The following is a 17738-nucleotide window of genomic DNA, read 5'->3' on the forward strand; positions in this document are numbered from 1 at the left end:
CATTTTTTTTAAATACATATTAATTAATTCTGAAATCTAAAGTATATATTTATAACCTTTTCAATTTGATGTTGATAGAAATCAGAATACTTTTGTTATGCAAAAATTTTCTCGTCCCAAACTACTCATCCAAGGACTACACAAATAAAGCAAAAGTGGATAGCTGCCTGTCTCTGCTGTACCCTGTATTGAATAAATCAGTATAGTCTACTTTTAAAAATTAGGGTTTTGTGGTCACTAATATCACAGTCTTAGGTGTTGCCATTCTTCCCAGCTCTCCACCACATCCCCTTTCAACTTCTAGTGGAGTGTTTGAGAGCTCTTACCACTTTCCAATTCTAAAATGCTCGGTTGGTGGACTGTGGAGATATCCTTCTGATTTGGTTAATGAAATACAAAATACAAACAAAATATAAGAATTATTATAAAACCATTCAGCTGAGAGTTGGGCAGTGGCGTAGATGATGTGAAATTCTCCAATACAAAATAAATATAAATGGCAGTGAGCCATCAAAATTGCAGTTCATCCATTTGATTGGGAACCTTCATCCTACATGAACGTCAGTTCCCAGTGGCTGAATTTTGGATTTAGAATTGAACTATTCAATATAAGTCCCTCACACATGTGTTACAGGTGTCTGTATTCCTTCATCAACTATATTATTGTTACTACATCTGTGGAACACAATGGAGGTACTTGCAGGTTATTATGGTTTTTCTCCTTCCACTATTTCTTGATACTTATTCTTCTGAGGATGTTGTGCTTGGGGTTGTTTCAATCAACTTCAATTTTGAGGGAGGTGGTTTACAGTTTGCAGACATTTTTTGATACTGGATGTCAGGTTCCTAGATAAATCTGTAGATTTCTTATATTAACATATGCTCTGTTCATGAGTCTGGAGATTCTTTTTTCCCTCTGCTCTCATGAAGTTGAAGTGTATATTGTATGATCTTCATTCCTACCCCTTATATGGATGTATGTAGTGGTTGGATTTTGGATTGTAGTTGACTTACCAATGGTATGATTCTCATTCCACTCCTCATGGATGTTGGTTTGGATGAAGTTGATTTGTCATGTGCAGTCTATCACACCACAGTTACTTTACACCTCAGAGCATATCCTTTCATTCTCACCCTCTTTTATATTTCCATTGATTGAGTTTCATAACTATTGTATAGTCTGGATCTCTATCCTACCATAGTTCTCTCCCTTTTGGATGTGTTTCACCATTCATCCATCAATATATGTGACATCTTTTTACAATTGGCAAAGAGTATACCTGGTTCATAGGTGGTGTGGTCCACCATGTCAGATTTTAGATTATGACTTCCTCATCGTAGGAAGTGTCCTTCAGCTGCTTCTTTCTTTCTCTCACCCCTGTCTCTCCACCTATTCAGTGTGGGATTCTAGCTATTTATGTGAGAGAAGGTAATGTACCATATTGGAAGTTATAATTTTCCTTAACTAAAAATGTATTTCTGATACATGTTTACCTCCTCTCATACTTCCACCCCATTAAAAACCAGTGCTTCCAATTTCTGCCAAAACTTAGATGATAGTTCAGTAGAATTGAATTGAGGAAGTTGCATGCATTGTGAGAGTATGTCACAGTCTTACAGAAGGAGGGTTGTCCATTATGATTTGCATGAGAGACACATTGAAATAAAACAAAGTAAAAGGCTTGTGACATGTGTAAAAAAGTATTTTGCATATAGATAGCAGCACTGAATAAGAATAGCTATTTATGTGAGGAGGGTAAGTGCCTGTTGAAAATGCATTTTCAGTGCTTTTCTTCAGTACCTTTTGAAGAAGTGAATTTATAGAACATGGGGTTTGTGTTTAAATGTCAGTTTTAGTTTGTGATGATGAGAAAACCCACTTTTAGAGAAAATTATATAGGTAAAAAACAGCTGGTATGGGTAGAGAAAGCACTATGTAGAGGAGCGAACAATGTTTCAACCTTTTCTTCATTTTTTGGAACATCCTGTCAAACACAAACAAATTTAAACCAATACACACAAATACAACAAAGACACACGAAATGCAACTAAACAAAATACTACTAAAAATGAAAAAAGCCAACACAATTTCATAAACACTTTATTCCTACCTATACAAGACCGACTTATGCACATCACAAATATACGGCATCCCCAAACCTCACAAACCAGATTGTCCACCACGACCAATAATGTCCACATGTGAATTGTTTAATGACAATCTTGGTATATACATAGCATGGGCATTCACCAAATATGTAACATCAGCCAGCTCATTCATCAAAGACTCTTTTAATTTCAAATCTAACCTTAATCAGCTTAATCATAAAGCCTTAATGGCCAGTTTTGATGTCATATCCCTCTTTACAGAAGTTTCAACCACTTAAGCCTAAATAATAACCTTAGAACTCTATATCTGAGACCCTAACCCATCTATACACATTCCCAACAACCAATTAGCAACCCTCATAGAATTCACCACAATGACGACAAACTTCATGTTCAACAACCACAACTATATACAAACAAATGGTCTTAAGCATGGGCAACCCAGTATCACCAGTTCTAGCCAATATTTTTAAGACACAAGTTGAAACACAAGCAATTAACACAGCATTACAACCACCACTATACTGGTACAGACATGTAGATGACACGGTTGCGGGATTCAGGTCTACAGAACACACACATAATTTTTTAATCATATTAACTCTATACATCCCAACATTAACTTCACATGTGAACAGGAAGAAAGCAATCAAATATCATTTCTTAACCTAAAACTTACAAGAAAAGATACACAATTTAAAACAGGAATTCAAAAATAATCACCCATACTGAATTATACATTCCTTGGGACTCAACACATGAAACAAAACAAAAACTTAACAAACTAAGAAATCAAATAAACACAGCCATAAAACTATGCCCACCAGGTAAAATTAATGACAAATTAGACAAAATAAAACAATACTTCATCAACATCAATAAGTTTGCTCCACAAACCGTAGAAAACCTTATACCCATGCACCGAGACAAAAAGCAAAATCAACTAACAATAGTAAATATACCCCACGATTTAGAAAATCACGAACCCATATACTGCTGCATACCATATATTCCCAACATCGGAAGAAAATAATCAACATTTGGCAAAAACTAGTAACAAAATATGACATTCCAGATAATACCAAATTTATTCAAAAACCTGGCACAAAACTAAGGTCTGTACTATGTAAAAACTACACTGACAAACACAACACCAACATTATTTATAAAATACAATGTGATAACTGCCACGACTTCTATATTGAAGAAACAAGTAGAAAAATGGAAACCAGATTCACAAAACACAAAAAGTCACCTTCACACGTTATTGAATGCTGCAAATCAAACAAACACACAATTAAAGAAGCCTTACTTTTACAACAACTGAAGCTCAAAATAAACCAATACAAAGGATCATTTTATGCCTATATTAATAAATATAATCCAACATCGAAGCATGCCCTCTATGTTCCTACACTCAATTACACAACCACCTTCAAACATGTGGTTAGCTATTGGTCAGTTACCTCTTCCTTTCTTTGTGAACCTGACGATGACCTAAGAAGGTTGAAACGTTGTTTGCTTCTCTACATAGTGCTTTCTCTGTCCATACCAGCTGTTTTTTACACGTATCAGTTTTAATTTGTTCTGTAGTTAATAGAGCATGAAAATTCAGTTCATTATATTTTTTAGTTAACATAATTCAGTTTTAGATTGTTCTGTGCTTAACCCTATTGTGATGGGTCACTGATCAAAGGTCAAGTCATCACAATTATTGATTTGCATTCAAAAGTTTCTTGAACTACTATTCTATAAATTTATGGGAATAATTTTTATATCAAATCATAGATTGTAATTCAACTTTTAGTACTATACATTAATTAATTTCTTAATTTTTAAAAGAATACACCTAAATATAAATTTTAGTGAGTCATATGGCATGTTGAATGCAGTACTAGTTAAAATTGGATGTTTGTAGTTTCATACAAATCAAGAACTCAAATTACCAATATTGACAAACTAGAATATAAAATGATAATTTCATATATTTTCATTTTGCTGAAGTATGGGATTGTGTTTAATCCCATTTACCTCTTTCCATTTTGGAAACAGTCCTTTCTATATGCTTGCTTCAATGTTTGACATATGAATAAGCAATTGACAGCTTATTATAATTCCATTTTAATCTATTAGAATGCTACTTTATTGTTTTTAACCAATATTTCAAGGAGGTAGGTTGTCTTTAGTCTGCTTGAAATTTCATATTTTTTTAAACCCAAGTTTGGCTTAGTTACTAAATTTGGGAAATTATAGAGAAATTCTATGGTATTAATAAAGTAATTTACGAGTTTTGGTTATTTCAAATATATATACGGCTTATAAGGCTTACTAACTTACAACTAGCAGTAAACAAGTTCAAAGGTCATAACTAGAAGAGTTAATTGTTTCATGTTTTAAGAAAAATAAGAACTTATTTTAAATAGCAATAATCTATATACAATGTATAATAATTGAAAAGTGACTGTATATTACACAGTACTAGTTCACTAAAGCACAGCAAAGAGTGGTACACATGTGAATAATGAAGGTCAGTTTAATATTACTAGATGTGGTAACATGAGTGCATGTGCATAGTGTCAATGCAAGATCTGTAATGTTAGCCAGACTTAAGCTATTTAGACTAAATGTTTGAATATTTGTTATAATTTGCAATTATTCTGGAATAAAGAAAAACATAACTTATATTTATTTCCTAGTTTTTTATGGTGGTTACGAGGCCAGTAAAATTTCAAATCCCATGTAGCTAGGGTAGAAAAAAATAACAGACAAAATATTAAGTCTTACCAAAATAAATGTTTGAAATTTATGTAGGAGGTTTTAGAGATTACATAACTAATATGAGAGATTTTTTGACAAAGAGCAGTTTTTTAATCATAGCATAAAAATTGCATTGCACTCGGATTAGTAATGAAACAGCCTTAATGTTTTTATAAATAAATCTTTATTGAAAATACTTCATTAAAAAGTTAGATTTTTTGGTACAAAAACTTTTAATCTTCACTAGAAGTTTACCAACTTTTGTGAAAATACACATATTGAATCAAAAGTTATAGTGTAAATGATTAATATGTACAAATGTGTATATGAACACATGTATAATATACCAAGACTGTCACAAAAGGTTTAATATACAGGAAACAAGTTAACCTGGATTGGAAGTCTTAAATAAAATGATTCCATTATGTTTCATGGTTAATATAATTTAAAGTCATTTCTGAAAGTTTGGTGATTGAAAACAGTTGTAGTTTTTTGTTTTTTTTATATTGATCTAATGTGGATCTACAATTTACAGGATACATTTGTCTCATAGTATTTCATCTTGAAAAGTATTCATAAGGATGAACAATTATAATAGGATTGTATTAGCACTGTTTTACTGGTTGCTTCTGATTAAACAAGTTATTATTATTACAATTATATTGTTGTTGTTTTGAATTAAGCACAAAGCTACACGATGGGCTATCTGCGGTCTACAGTTATATACATTTTAAGTTTCCAAAGGGAAATATTTAATAATCTGCATAAATATGGCACTTAGAAATATCTGAGTTACTTGTACTTAACTCAAAACATCATAGGTGGCCACATCACTAAGGCAGTAACATTATAAGTAAGTAGTGTAGAAGTTATTTTATGTTACCTTAGGACAGTAATTTGAGATAATTTTATGTGCATTGTATTAATTTACAGTTACGTAGGCCATATTTTTAAGTGTCTTTATCTTATATTTACTTCCTTTTATGATTTACAATAAGTCAGTCATTCATTAAAAGCAAATACGAAAACAGTTATGTTTTTGACTACAGTCAGTTTAGTTGGCATACCTTAGTTGTTTTGCATAGAAATGAGGCTTGCCAATGTAATAAATTTTCTTTTTGTATCAATAGAATTTCATAAGTTCTAGCTTGTTCCTTGGTTAAAAACACTTTCAGTATGTTTCATGGTTAACATAACTACAGTATGTTCCATATTTAATGACATTTTCGTGTGTTTTCCTTGCTTAACAACAATTTTAAGTATGCTCTGTGGTTAAAAACAGTTTCAGTGTGTTTTGTGATTACTATATCTCTAGTTAATGTGCATCTAGTTCTCACATGTTCCCTGGTTAACAACAGTTTTAGTGTATTTTTCTCATTAGCAAACTTCCAATAAATGGTTTTATTATGGTGATTTGTGTGAGTCACATACAAAATAATTTCACTCTGACCATGCAGTTAAAGTTTCCACACAATAATTTGTGGCAAATGGAAAACAAAGTTTGCTACTAATTGCAGTTAATTTACTAATTAGCAGCAAGAGGAGATACCGGTGATAACCCAAAGATGCAAGAGGGAATTGTTACCAGGAGGAGGCGGCTTGAGACCTTGGCTGAGCAAGCAGAAACTAAAAGGAGCAAAGACCTCCTAGAAGAAGGTATTACATTTTATTTTTCTTAGTAAATAAAACACACTTTTATTCCTCAGTAGTTATACTGTGACATGGTTTTTAAAATATTAATGGATATGGAACCAAAGGTACATGTTTGAATGTACAGGTGTTGCAATTTCTTCATGGCTGTATAACAGAATAGGGTTAGCAAGATGAAGCTTCTCAATGGTTTCTTCCATTGAAAAGTTTTTCAAAATATTTCACTTGCAAATTATTTTGTTCCCTACAACTTTGTTTTGAAATTAATATGAGTGATAATTGCAGTTATTGAAAAATTACATCACGTTTACCAAACCAAAGTGACATAGGGAATGCTTTAAACTAAATTTATTTTCTAAACTATTATTTAGTAATAACTATTATTTAATTCTATCATATTAATAATATTCCACTAATTTTAGTGGACATTTTAAAACTTTGGACAAATATTTTGAACCTACTCCAGTTTACCTTTAGGAGAAATGTTTTTAGTAAGAAATACCAAAGCATTTTCTTGTAATTACTTATTAAATAGGTGAGATTTGTTATTTGTTCCTGGTGGCAGGATCTCAGAGGATTAATGAAATTTCACAAAAATGATTAACCTTTACTAATACAGTGACATATTAGAGCATTGTGAGCCATGGCACAGCATGTTTATCATCCTCATTCTTGGTTCATGTTAAATTGTTAATCATTCAGTGACGAAATGCAACCAAGATTGGTAAAAGAGAAGCCTAAGAGCTGGCAGTAGATGGTGATGATTATCAGCCTTCCCTTTAGTCTTACACCGCCAAATTAGGGATGGCTAGCACAGATAGTACTCATGTAGCTGTGCACGAAATTAAAAAACAAAACAAAGAAAACAATTGATTTAATAATGCAATACGTTTGGCTGCACAGACTTTTGCACCACTTTTTAATGGAGCCAAAGTAATCCAATATTGTTTTTCCTTGTTTTGAGGCCATAACACGTATAGCTGGGCAATTATTGCTATTCACTAATCAATTGAACGACAGCTCCACTAAACAGTTGCATTAACTTAAATCAGTTAATACAGTATTTCTCAAATCACAATAATTGCAAGTGAAAAAGAAACATAAAAAAGTTGGTGCTACCAGCCAGTTGTCTTCCCTATAGTTGGTAGATTTCTATGAATTCTTATGCTTCCTGTAAATCAGGTAGTAAGATTGAGATGATTTTAGATCTTAGAAAATAGTTAATTCCGTTTTTGGTAAGTTCTCGAAGAGTTCTAAATTTTTGTTCTTGGTCAATTGTACTAACTCTGTACAAAATAGATGTGATTTTCCTCCTGTTGGACTCAAATTCATGTTAAATTTAAAAAAATAGCTCTGCCTAATTGTGTTCTGGTGACTTGTCCCATAAATAGAATATTACTGTATAAAGACAAGTTTTTCACTAAAAGTTACTGTGCAGCTAATTTCAAATATAATAAACAAAAACTTTTCTCAGGAGAATTTCATTATTTCAAATTTTGGTATATAATATTGGTATATAATATTTATTTTGTTCATTATGCACATTAGCCTTCTTCATAGATAAGCCAACAATAGTACATTTTGTTAAGTGTTTAAGATATTGAGTAAGTGTTGTATTCATATAACTCAGAGATGTATGCTTGAAGTTTGTCTTGTTGTTCAACAGTTTTCATTCTATAACTGATGGTCTGAGGAATGGTTGTGTAATTATGAACAAGAAGCAGCAGCATATTGTGTAGATCCAACTTTGGTCTGCCAAGGTAAAACACAAACCTTCAAGTGGTCTGTAAACAAAATTACTGTTCTTTTTCATTTTATACTTACAAGGTAAAGTTCTTAATACAGGAATTTTCTTTAATGAGCACCAATTATTTATAGTTGAAAAAGACCAAGTAGAACCAGAGATTCCTCTAGTCCCCACCAATCCTGAGGAAGTTGCTCGTAGAGAAGAAGAGATGATAAAAAAGAGACAAGAGCAAAAAGAAAAAGATATGGCAGAATGTTTTGGTTTTGATGTAAGTTTGTTTTTGCTTTTGAAGGATGTTCAAAACTGCTCAAAAAATTTAATTATTTTCCTTGTTAAAGTGTTATTTGTCAAATTTTTAACTCCAGAATCATATAAATTTGATCCAGATGTGTGAGTAGAATAAAGTAGTAACAACACATGAAAGACTAAACATTTACAATTACCTTAAAAACTGCATGTTCCAAAACTGGTAAATTTGCCAAATTTTTAGATCCAGAATCCTTAAAATTTGGTCTAAATGTATATGTAAAATAAAGAAGTAAGATGGATACCTGAGACACGTGGTCAGAGACAGATTACCTGAGTCATGTGGTCACACTGGTACCTGGATCATATGGTCAGAAACAATAACAATAAATATGAAGTCAATCTGTCATTAATTTTATCACCCATAACTGAGTTATAGCACTATAACAAGCCATGTCTGTTTATGTTTTTTTAGTTAGCCCCTGTCCAGAGTTACCGATGGAGGATGGAATTCTCCCACAGCAGTGTAACTCAGTAACTATTAGTAAAATAAATTATAGATTGGGCTTCATATTTATTTTTATTATCTTAATCAGCTTATCTGCCAAATAATTTAGATAAATAAGTTAGTTCTTATATATTCAAATTCTCTAGAAGTTTCAGTTCATCTTGGTTAGTAAAAAAAAGATAAATTAAAATAACATAAATTGTAATCAGAGATCAATATATGAATAATGAAATCAATGACTGAAATTGGCAAATTGACAAATTAACTGAAATCATTTCAGTTCATCTTGGTTAGTAAAAAAAAGATAAAATAACATAAATTGTAATCAGAGATCAATATCTGAATAATGGAATCATTGACTGAAATTGGCAAATTGACAAATTAACTGAAATCATTTCAGTTCATCTTAGTAAAAAAAAGATAAAATAACATAAATTGTAATCAGAGATCAATATCTGAATAATGAAATCATTGACAGGTTAGAAAAGAAAACTTAAATTTTCTGGTCAGAAAAGAATACATAACCTGTTTTGTTAGAAAGGAATGTCTGAACTGTGTGGCCAGAGAGAACACCTGAACCATATGGTCATAGATATATAATTAAATCTGTTTGGTTAGAAAGGAACAACCAAACCATGTTACTGACTAAAAATACCTAAGGTAGTTATCCATGTGGTTAACCTGATTTTGGTGGTTAAAGATTGATAGCTAAATTAAATTATTTAAATCTTGATGTATAAAAAAGCAACTAAAAACATAATTACTGTGGAAGAAATAAGATTAAAGAAACTCATAAATAGGAATATAACATCTTGGAATGGTTTGAAATTTTGTGAGTCAGCCCATAAAAATCTAATTTCTTACCTCTAGTTTTTCCCCTATGGTCAAAATATGTTCCTTCTTCCACTAGTTAGAAACAAATTATTAATTATAGATATTTTCATATTAAACAAAGATAATTTCCTGAGTTGAAGCAACTACAAAGGAATTGAATGCTCATAACTCTCATACTATTTAGGATAATGAAGATGAAGATACGATACTAGCCATGCCTGCTGCTCCAGGAACTAAAGGACTGCAGTCAATGTCAGTGAATGGGCCTTCCAGCATGGAGACTACAGCCAAACTGTTGACGTCTTTACAACACAATGGAATGGAAGATAATCAAACATAGACTGGTAACATTTGAGTCAGTTTCCAAGACATGTGGTACCTGCTGTTTTGTGATGTTAAAGATTACTTTGTATCCTTGTATTTGTGAATAAACTTGGAAGGCATTATCTAGAACATTTTCTTTAGAAATGATATTTGGATTGTATAAACTTGTGTAGCCATAATTCTGTACGTTTGATGAAATTATTGTGATTGTAACTGTTTTAGTCATTTGGTTTAGTGCTTGCCAAGAAATTCCTGGATATGATAGAAACTATCTTGCACCTTTAAGCTCAAATGATTGTTTAAAAATAAATTTTTCAAGAGTAATATTTGTAGGTATTGTGAAAATTTATATTATTATTGCTGTTTATCCCATTGATTTGATCGGGATCTGATCTGTACTAGTGTAGTCATATATTGTGCTGTGGTATGGGATTTGAAAACCAAATTTATTGAAATCTAGAGTTTCAATTATAAAGCTACTAAATTTGTTTTTCCAGTGATTGATGGGAAACATGAAATGTGAGAACAACGTTGTTTTATTAACTATCATTGTTTTTAAAGTAAATAAAGTTCTGTAGTATTCTAGAGTTGCTCTTTTTCTTTTTTTTTCAACACAGATGTTGAAACTGTAGCAGTTAGTCCTGGTCCTGACAAATGCATTGTAGGACAGGCACTTGTCAATGCACGTGCATCAAAAAATAAAATCAGTCATTGTGAATCCATGTGTTTTTTTGTCTTATATTTTAACTGAAGCTTACATAAGTTGGAAGTTAAAAAATTAGTGTTCACATGTGGGTAATGCAACATGTATTCAATGGAAGTAACAATTTGTAGATCAGTTTTCTGTTCATGTTGGGTAAACATATATCAGATTGAAAGTTAATTAATATCTGCCTGTATGTGTGTGCTTACAGCTTCCTAGTTTACAAAAACAACTTAATTTTATGTTTGAGTCTTATTTTACAGTTAATATAAACTGTTACATCTTATGTGAAAACAAATTTTTCAAAGCATATGAAAAAATAGTTATATAAATTGAATCTCTCAGCTTGAGGACTATGTCAGACTTTTACTAACTCTTTATTCCACTCATAACTAATTAGGGCTAAATGAAAGCGGTAGGATGCTCAGACACTTTTTTGCACTCAATAGGTGTTAACACCACTGATTAGGTGGGCACCAGAAGTTGGTTAATGAAATGGTGTTGGATGCTTTGTGTAATGTATCAAAGTTTACTTATGTAGGAAGTGTGGAAAAATAAATAACGCAAATTAAAAGAATGGTAAAAACTAACATTCTTCAATCTTGAAGAACTCAGATGTGTGAAACAAGAATTATATGATCATCCCTACTCTAAAGCAGGAAAAATGGACAGTGTACTGAATTGAAACAACTGTTGAAAGAATTTGAAATGTGATGTTCCAGATGATTATGACAATGGGCTACATAGAAAAAAACAAATGAAGTATTGAAAGAAGTAAAGGCAAAAAGACAACTGCTTCACAAATGTAGGAAGTGGAAAACACTTTTTAGGCATGTAGTTAGGTCTTAGCAAAGCAGAAATTCTTGTGACTAAAATTAAAGAAAGAAAAATAAGAGGAAAACATAGATTTGGTTGGTTCAATGATATTACAAAATAGATTGGATATGACAGGTTTGAATTATGAAATTTGGTGTAGGCAACAAAGAATTGAGAGCAATGGGAAGCCATAGCCATGGATCTACAGAGTTAGATATAACACCATATTTAATTGATATACACTCATAAACTGTTGTCTGAAGAATTAGCTTCCAGTCTGTAAGTTATAACTTGTGTTTACTGGTTATATGAGACTATGGATGTATATTCCACTCTTCATGTAGTGATGTCTGAAGAATTAGCTTCTAATTTTTGAGTTATGCGGTGCCACCAAGTTAGTTTCAAAGTAGACTTTTGGTGTTCTGTTGATATTAAAAAAATTACAATATATTTTATGTAAACAAGAAGTCATTAAACAAATGTGAATTGTTGCATTGACTTATTGTTATTATGGTCAACTGTGTGATAACTTACTGTACCTGACACCAGACAACAAACTCCTGGATGTTATAACAAGTAACTGGTAGATAACATATTCTGCCTGTCATATATGTGTAACTCTTCTCTAGTGAACCATTAAATCCATATTCTTATCTGTTGTTAGCTAAGTTTTTATCAAATAGCTATAGTGTTAGTAAACTTTATGTAATACTCTTTCAAAATATTGTGAATATGCAAGATGGGGACTATAAACACCAGTGTTAAAAACAGTATGTAAATGCCAAAAGAAAAAGGTAATTGTTTGGGTTTATACACTTCAAGACCGTCGTAACAACTTCTCAAAAATTAGTTTGTGGGACTTATCCATTATCATATTTTGAGCCTAGTTCATACCATGTTACTTGACAGTGAAATTGACATTGTATCCCTAATTTCATAAACATGCACGTGCTTTCAGTGATGTCGAGAAAACTCACTTGTAGAGAAATATATATGCAAAAACAGCTCGTTTGGGTTGAGAAAATATTTTACGTAGAAGAGCGAACAATATTTCGACCTTCTTCGGTCATCACCAGGTTCACAAGGAAAGAAAGAGGTAACTGACCGGAAGCTGACCACATGTTTGAAAGGGGTTGTGTAACTGAGTGTCGGAATGTAGAGGGCGGTGTTAGATGTTTGAATATATAATTTTATATTATTTATTTTATTATATATATAAAGGCGTTCCTTTATATTGGTTTATTTTGGGTTTAAGTTGTTGTATAAGTAAGGCTTCTTTAATTTTGCGTTTGTTTATGTTTGTTTCTTTATTTAGTATTTGAGTGTTTTCTATGGTTATGTTGTGTTTATTTGACTTGCAGTGTTCGAAAACGTGTGAAGGTGGCTTTTTATGTTCTTTGAATCTGGTTTCCATTTTTCTACTTGTTTCTCCAATATAGAAGTCGTGGCAGTTATCACATTGTATTTTATAAATAATGTTGGTGTTGTGTTTGTCAGTGTAGTTTTTACATAGTATAGACCTCAGTTTTGTGCCTGGTTTTTGAATAAATTTGGTATTAACTGGAATGTCATATTTTGTTACTAGTTTTTGCCAAATGTTGGTTATTTGTCTGCTGATGTCAGGAATATATGGTATACAGCAGTATATGGTTTCGTGATTTTCTGATTCGTGAGATATATTTACTTTTGTTGGTTGATTTTGCTTTCTGTCCAGGTGTGTGCGTGTAATGTTTTCTATGGTTTGTGGAGTACACTTTGTTTGTTTTGGAATTTCGCACAAAGCTACTCGAGGGCTATCTGTGCTAGCCGTCCCTAATTTAGCAGTGTAAGACTAGAGGGAAGGCAGCTAGTCATCATCACCCACCGCCAACTCTTGGGCTACTCTTTTACCAACGAATAGTGGGATTGACCGTAACATTATAACGCCCCCACGGCTGGGAGGGTGAGCATGTTTAGCACGACGCGGGCGCTAACCCGCGACCCTCGGATTACGAGTCGCACGCCTTACGCGCTAGGCCATGCCGGGCCATGTGGAGTAAACTTATTGATGTTGATGAAGTATTGTTTTAGTTTGTCCAAATCATCGTTAATTTTATCTGGTGAGCATCACACCAACATTATTTATAAAATACAATGTGATAACTGCCACGACTTCTATATTGGAGAAACAAGTAGAAAAATGGAAACCAGATTCAAAGAACATAAAAAGTCACCTTCACACGTTTTCGAACACTGCAAGTCAAATAAACACAACATCATAACCATAGAAAACACTCAAATACTAAATAAAGAAACAAACATAAACAAACGCAAAATTAAAGAAGCTTTACTTATACAACAACTTAAACCCAAAATAAACCAATATAAAGGAACGTCTTTATATCTATGTTAAATATAATAAAATAAATAATATAAAATTATATATTCAAACATCTAACACCGCCCTCTACATTCCGACACTCAGTTACACAACCCCTTTCAAACATGTGGTCAGCTTCCGGTCAGTTACCTCTTTCTTTCCTTGTGAACCTGACGATGACCGAAGAAAGTCGAAACGTTGTTCGCTCTTCCACGTAAAATATTTTCTCAACCCAAACGATCCGTTTTTGCATAAATGCACGTGCTTTGCTCTATGAACAGTGGTATAGGCATAACAGACACTGACACTTTTGTTTATGAAGGATACCATCGTTTTTCCCTTTGAAGTGGATTCCTGTTTTTGGTGAACAGATCTCTCAGGGAAGATTCTATATCTTCAGTTTACCTCCTCTGAGATATGTATTTGCCATGTGTAGCATCCCCTGCAAGGGAGGGAGAGGATCCTGGTAGTTGAGAAGCATCATTGATGAGTCTGTTCATATTGGTGACACTTTGGACTTGAATTCCTTTTGATCGATGCCCTTGGGTCAGTTAGCTTATTCTGTTGGACTAGGGTTAACTAAATACCAGTGGTAGAATTTTAAATGGGTGTTATGGACATTGTGTCTGATGCTAGTGTGTAGATATAGTGTCCAAGAAACTTTGGTGTCTCTACAATGGTCTACTTTAGCATCGTAGTGTGTTCTCTTGTAGGGAGAGGTTAGTAAGCACTGACGTTTCTCTATTTATATGGATTCTGCACTCCCTCAGTGTGGATTCCTGTATCTGGTGAGGGACCTCCCAGAGAAGGTTCTGTTCTTTCACATCATGTCAGTCATCAAACATGAGTTTTATTGAGCAGCAGCTTCAAACTGCAATTAATCATATACTTAAGTGGACTACAGCAAATGGTTTTCAACTTTCTCTCTCTAAAACTGTTTGTGTACATTTCTGCCACCAACGGGGTATTCATCTAGATCCAGAACTTCGTATTGATGATGATGTACTTCCTGTCGTCCCTGAGACAAAGTTTTTAGGTCTTATATTGACTGTAAATTAAATTTTATTTCTCATATTAAGCAATTTCGTGTCAAATGTATGAGAGCATTGAACATCCTCCGTGTCTTCTCTTCCCCTCTTGAGGAGCAAATCGATACTCCATGCTTAAAATTTATCGTGCCTTTATCTGATCCAAACTTGACTATGGGTCTATGGTTTATGGTTCTGCTAGAACCTAAGCACTGAAAATACTGGATCCAATCCATCATCAGGGGCTTCAGCTTTACACTGGGGCCTTTCATACTTCTCCAGTCCACAGTTTGTATGTGGAGTCCCATGAACCCCTCTGTATATTTGCTGTTTGCAACTGTCTCTTATGTATGCTTCCAAACTTTGTTCTTTACCACACCATTTTACTTGGGGTTGTGTTTTCCATTCTCAGTGAGCCACACGTTTTTATAATAGAAAATCTGCCATTATTCCTTTTAACCTTCGTATTTAAGCACAATCAGAAAAAATTGAATAGCATAGCAGTATCAACAGTTCGGCCTCTTCCACCATGGCTAATTACTATCACCAACTGTGACCTATCTTTGAGTCATCTGAGAAAGGCCAGTTCTCCTGATTGGAAATATCGCTTTTTTGCTGAACATCTTTAAAATAATCCATCCATTCCCATATATACAGATGGTTCAAAATCAGGTGACTCTGTAGGTTCTTCCATGTTTGTTACAGTTCGGTTGTAACACACAGAATCCCCTCCAGAGTTTCTGTGTTCACTGCCGTATTGTATGCCATTTCTCTTGCCCTGAATCATATTGAAACTATGCAATATACGAATTGTACAATCTATACAGATTCACTCAGCTGTCTATTGGCCCTGATATCACTCCATGTTAGCTACCATCTTATTCTTATCAATATCCAAAACAAACTGGTCCATATCTATCATCTATCTCTGTCTAGGTTTTTGGATACTAGGTCGTGTATCATTCGTGGGAATGAGCTAGCTGACATACTCGACACACCCTTGGAGACTGTAGCCATCCGTGTTTCCTTGGATCGTATTATCACTGTTTGTTCTCTCTACTTGTCTCCTGAAAAATCTGTGATCTATCAGACCTTGATGCGCTTGTTGAACAGTTTCTGTCTTCCTTTTTAATCCTGGGGTACTTTAATGGACATAATCCCCTCTGGGGAAGTACTGATATTGATGGGAGAAGTCGCTCCATAGAGTGTATGCTCTGAGACCACAACCTTTCTCTCTTCAATAGTGGCTCTTATACTTATTTTCATGCACCTAGTCTTTTACTGCTATTGATCTCTCAGTTTGCTCCCCTTCACTATTCTTCTACTTTTCATGAAGGCAGGGATCATTTTACTATCATTTTGAGAAAAACTGGCCGTGATCGATGCCACTTGACCTATGTGTTTTGGTGGAAGCTGTATCAAGCCAACTGGCCCTCTTTCACTGCTTGCACAGAACTTGATCCTGCCATCGATAGACGACCACATGGCAGCAGTAACTGACTACATTAAACCAGTGTCAATGTATTCCTAAAACTTCAACACGTTTTCCATGATATCTTCATCCGTTTTTGAATCTCGCCTGTCACATGGCACAGAAGGCTCAAAAATGGGCCTTGGATATCTGTCATAGGAATCCCACACTCTTGAACTGCATCGCTTTCCAGCAGCTCCATGCAATGCTTGGCAGGTAAGATGTCAAAACCAGGAGGAATCTTGGATTAAATTCACAACCAGCATTTCTTCTACCACCAGTTCCAAAGTCATATGGGACGAAATTCGAAAGATCAGTGGGCAGTATAACTCTGTCCCCCTTTTGATCTTGCACTCTGATGGCCAGGACGTAGCTCATACCCAGAGCATCGCTGGTGCTATCGGTGAAAGCTTTTGCCAGGTATTTAGCACTTCTGATTCATCCTCCAACTTCTTAGCCATCAAGAGTCGGGCAGAGTGATCACCTCTTTCCTTTCGGACTGATAGTCTCTATGATTGTAATCGCCCCTTTACACTAGTGGAATTCAAACTGGCTCTTCATCGGTCTGGCAGTACATTGGTCGGACCTGATTATATACACTACAAGATGCTGTACCATCCCTCTCCTGCTTTTCTTGCTATTCTTCTAGTTGTTTTTAACCAGATCTGGCATGACAATGCTCTTCTTGATGCATGGTGCCAGACTATTGTCCTACCTTTTTCTAAGCCTGGAAAGGATCACAAGATTCCTTCAAACTACCACCCAGTTACTTTGATGAGCTCGTCTCTGTAAGATCTTAGAGAAAATGATTAATGCTCGTCTCGTTTGGTTCTTCTAATCAAACAACCTCCTCTCTCCCACCTAATGTGGGTTCAAGCGACAGTGCTTCACCATGGACCACCTGATTCGACTTGAAACGTCGATCAAAGACGCCTTTCACAAATTACAACATCTTGTATCAATATTCTTTGATCTTGAGAAGGCTTATGATACTACGTGGAGTTATGGCATTTTGCGAGACATCCACTTATATGGGTTACGTGGCCATTTGCCCATTTTTATTAAAAAATTGTTAGGGGCAGGTGATTTCAAGTCGTGTGGGTTTGACACTTTCCCGTTCTTTCGTACAGAATAAAGATTAATGATATCACTGAACAACTCTCTCTTACTGTTGCAAACGGGCTCT

General features: G+C 34.0%; 1 protein-coding gene across 8 annotated transcripts in view; it reads left to right on the forward strand.

Moving 5' to 3' along the window:
- Positions 1-10893, forward strand: part of LOC143238200 (uncharacterized) — a 63012-nt gene extending 52119 nt beyond the window's left edge. For 4 of the 8 annotated variants that reach the window (XM_076478214.1, XM_076478218.1, XM_076478213.1 and 1 more), the window contains 3 exons: positions 6400-6522; positions 8395-8531; positions 10036-10893. In XM_076478214.1, coding sequence (XP_076334329.1) covers positions 6400-6522; positions 8395-8531; positions 10036-10191 — 416 coding nt within the window. In that variant the 3' untranslated portion in view covers positions 10192-10893. The remainder of the gene's footprint in view (positions 1-6399; positions 6523-8394; positions 8532-10035) is intronic. The other 4 variants (XM_076478216.1, XM_076478220.1, XM_076478215.1 and 1 more) reach the window with 1 other exon arrangement.
- Positions 10894-17738: the final 6845 nt, after the last annotated feature.

This window comes from Tachypleus tridentatus, chromosome 13, assembly GCF_004210375.1.
Source record: "Tachypleus tridentatus isolate NWPU-2018 chromosome 13, ASM421037v1, whole genome shotgun sequence".
Lineage (NCBI taxonomy): Eukaryota > Metazoa > Arthropoda > Merostomata > Xiphosura > Limulidae > Tachypleus > Tachypleus tridentatus.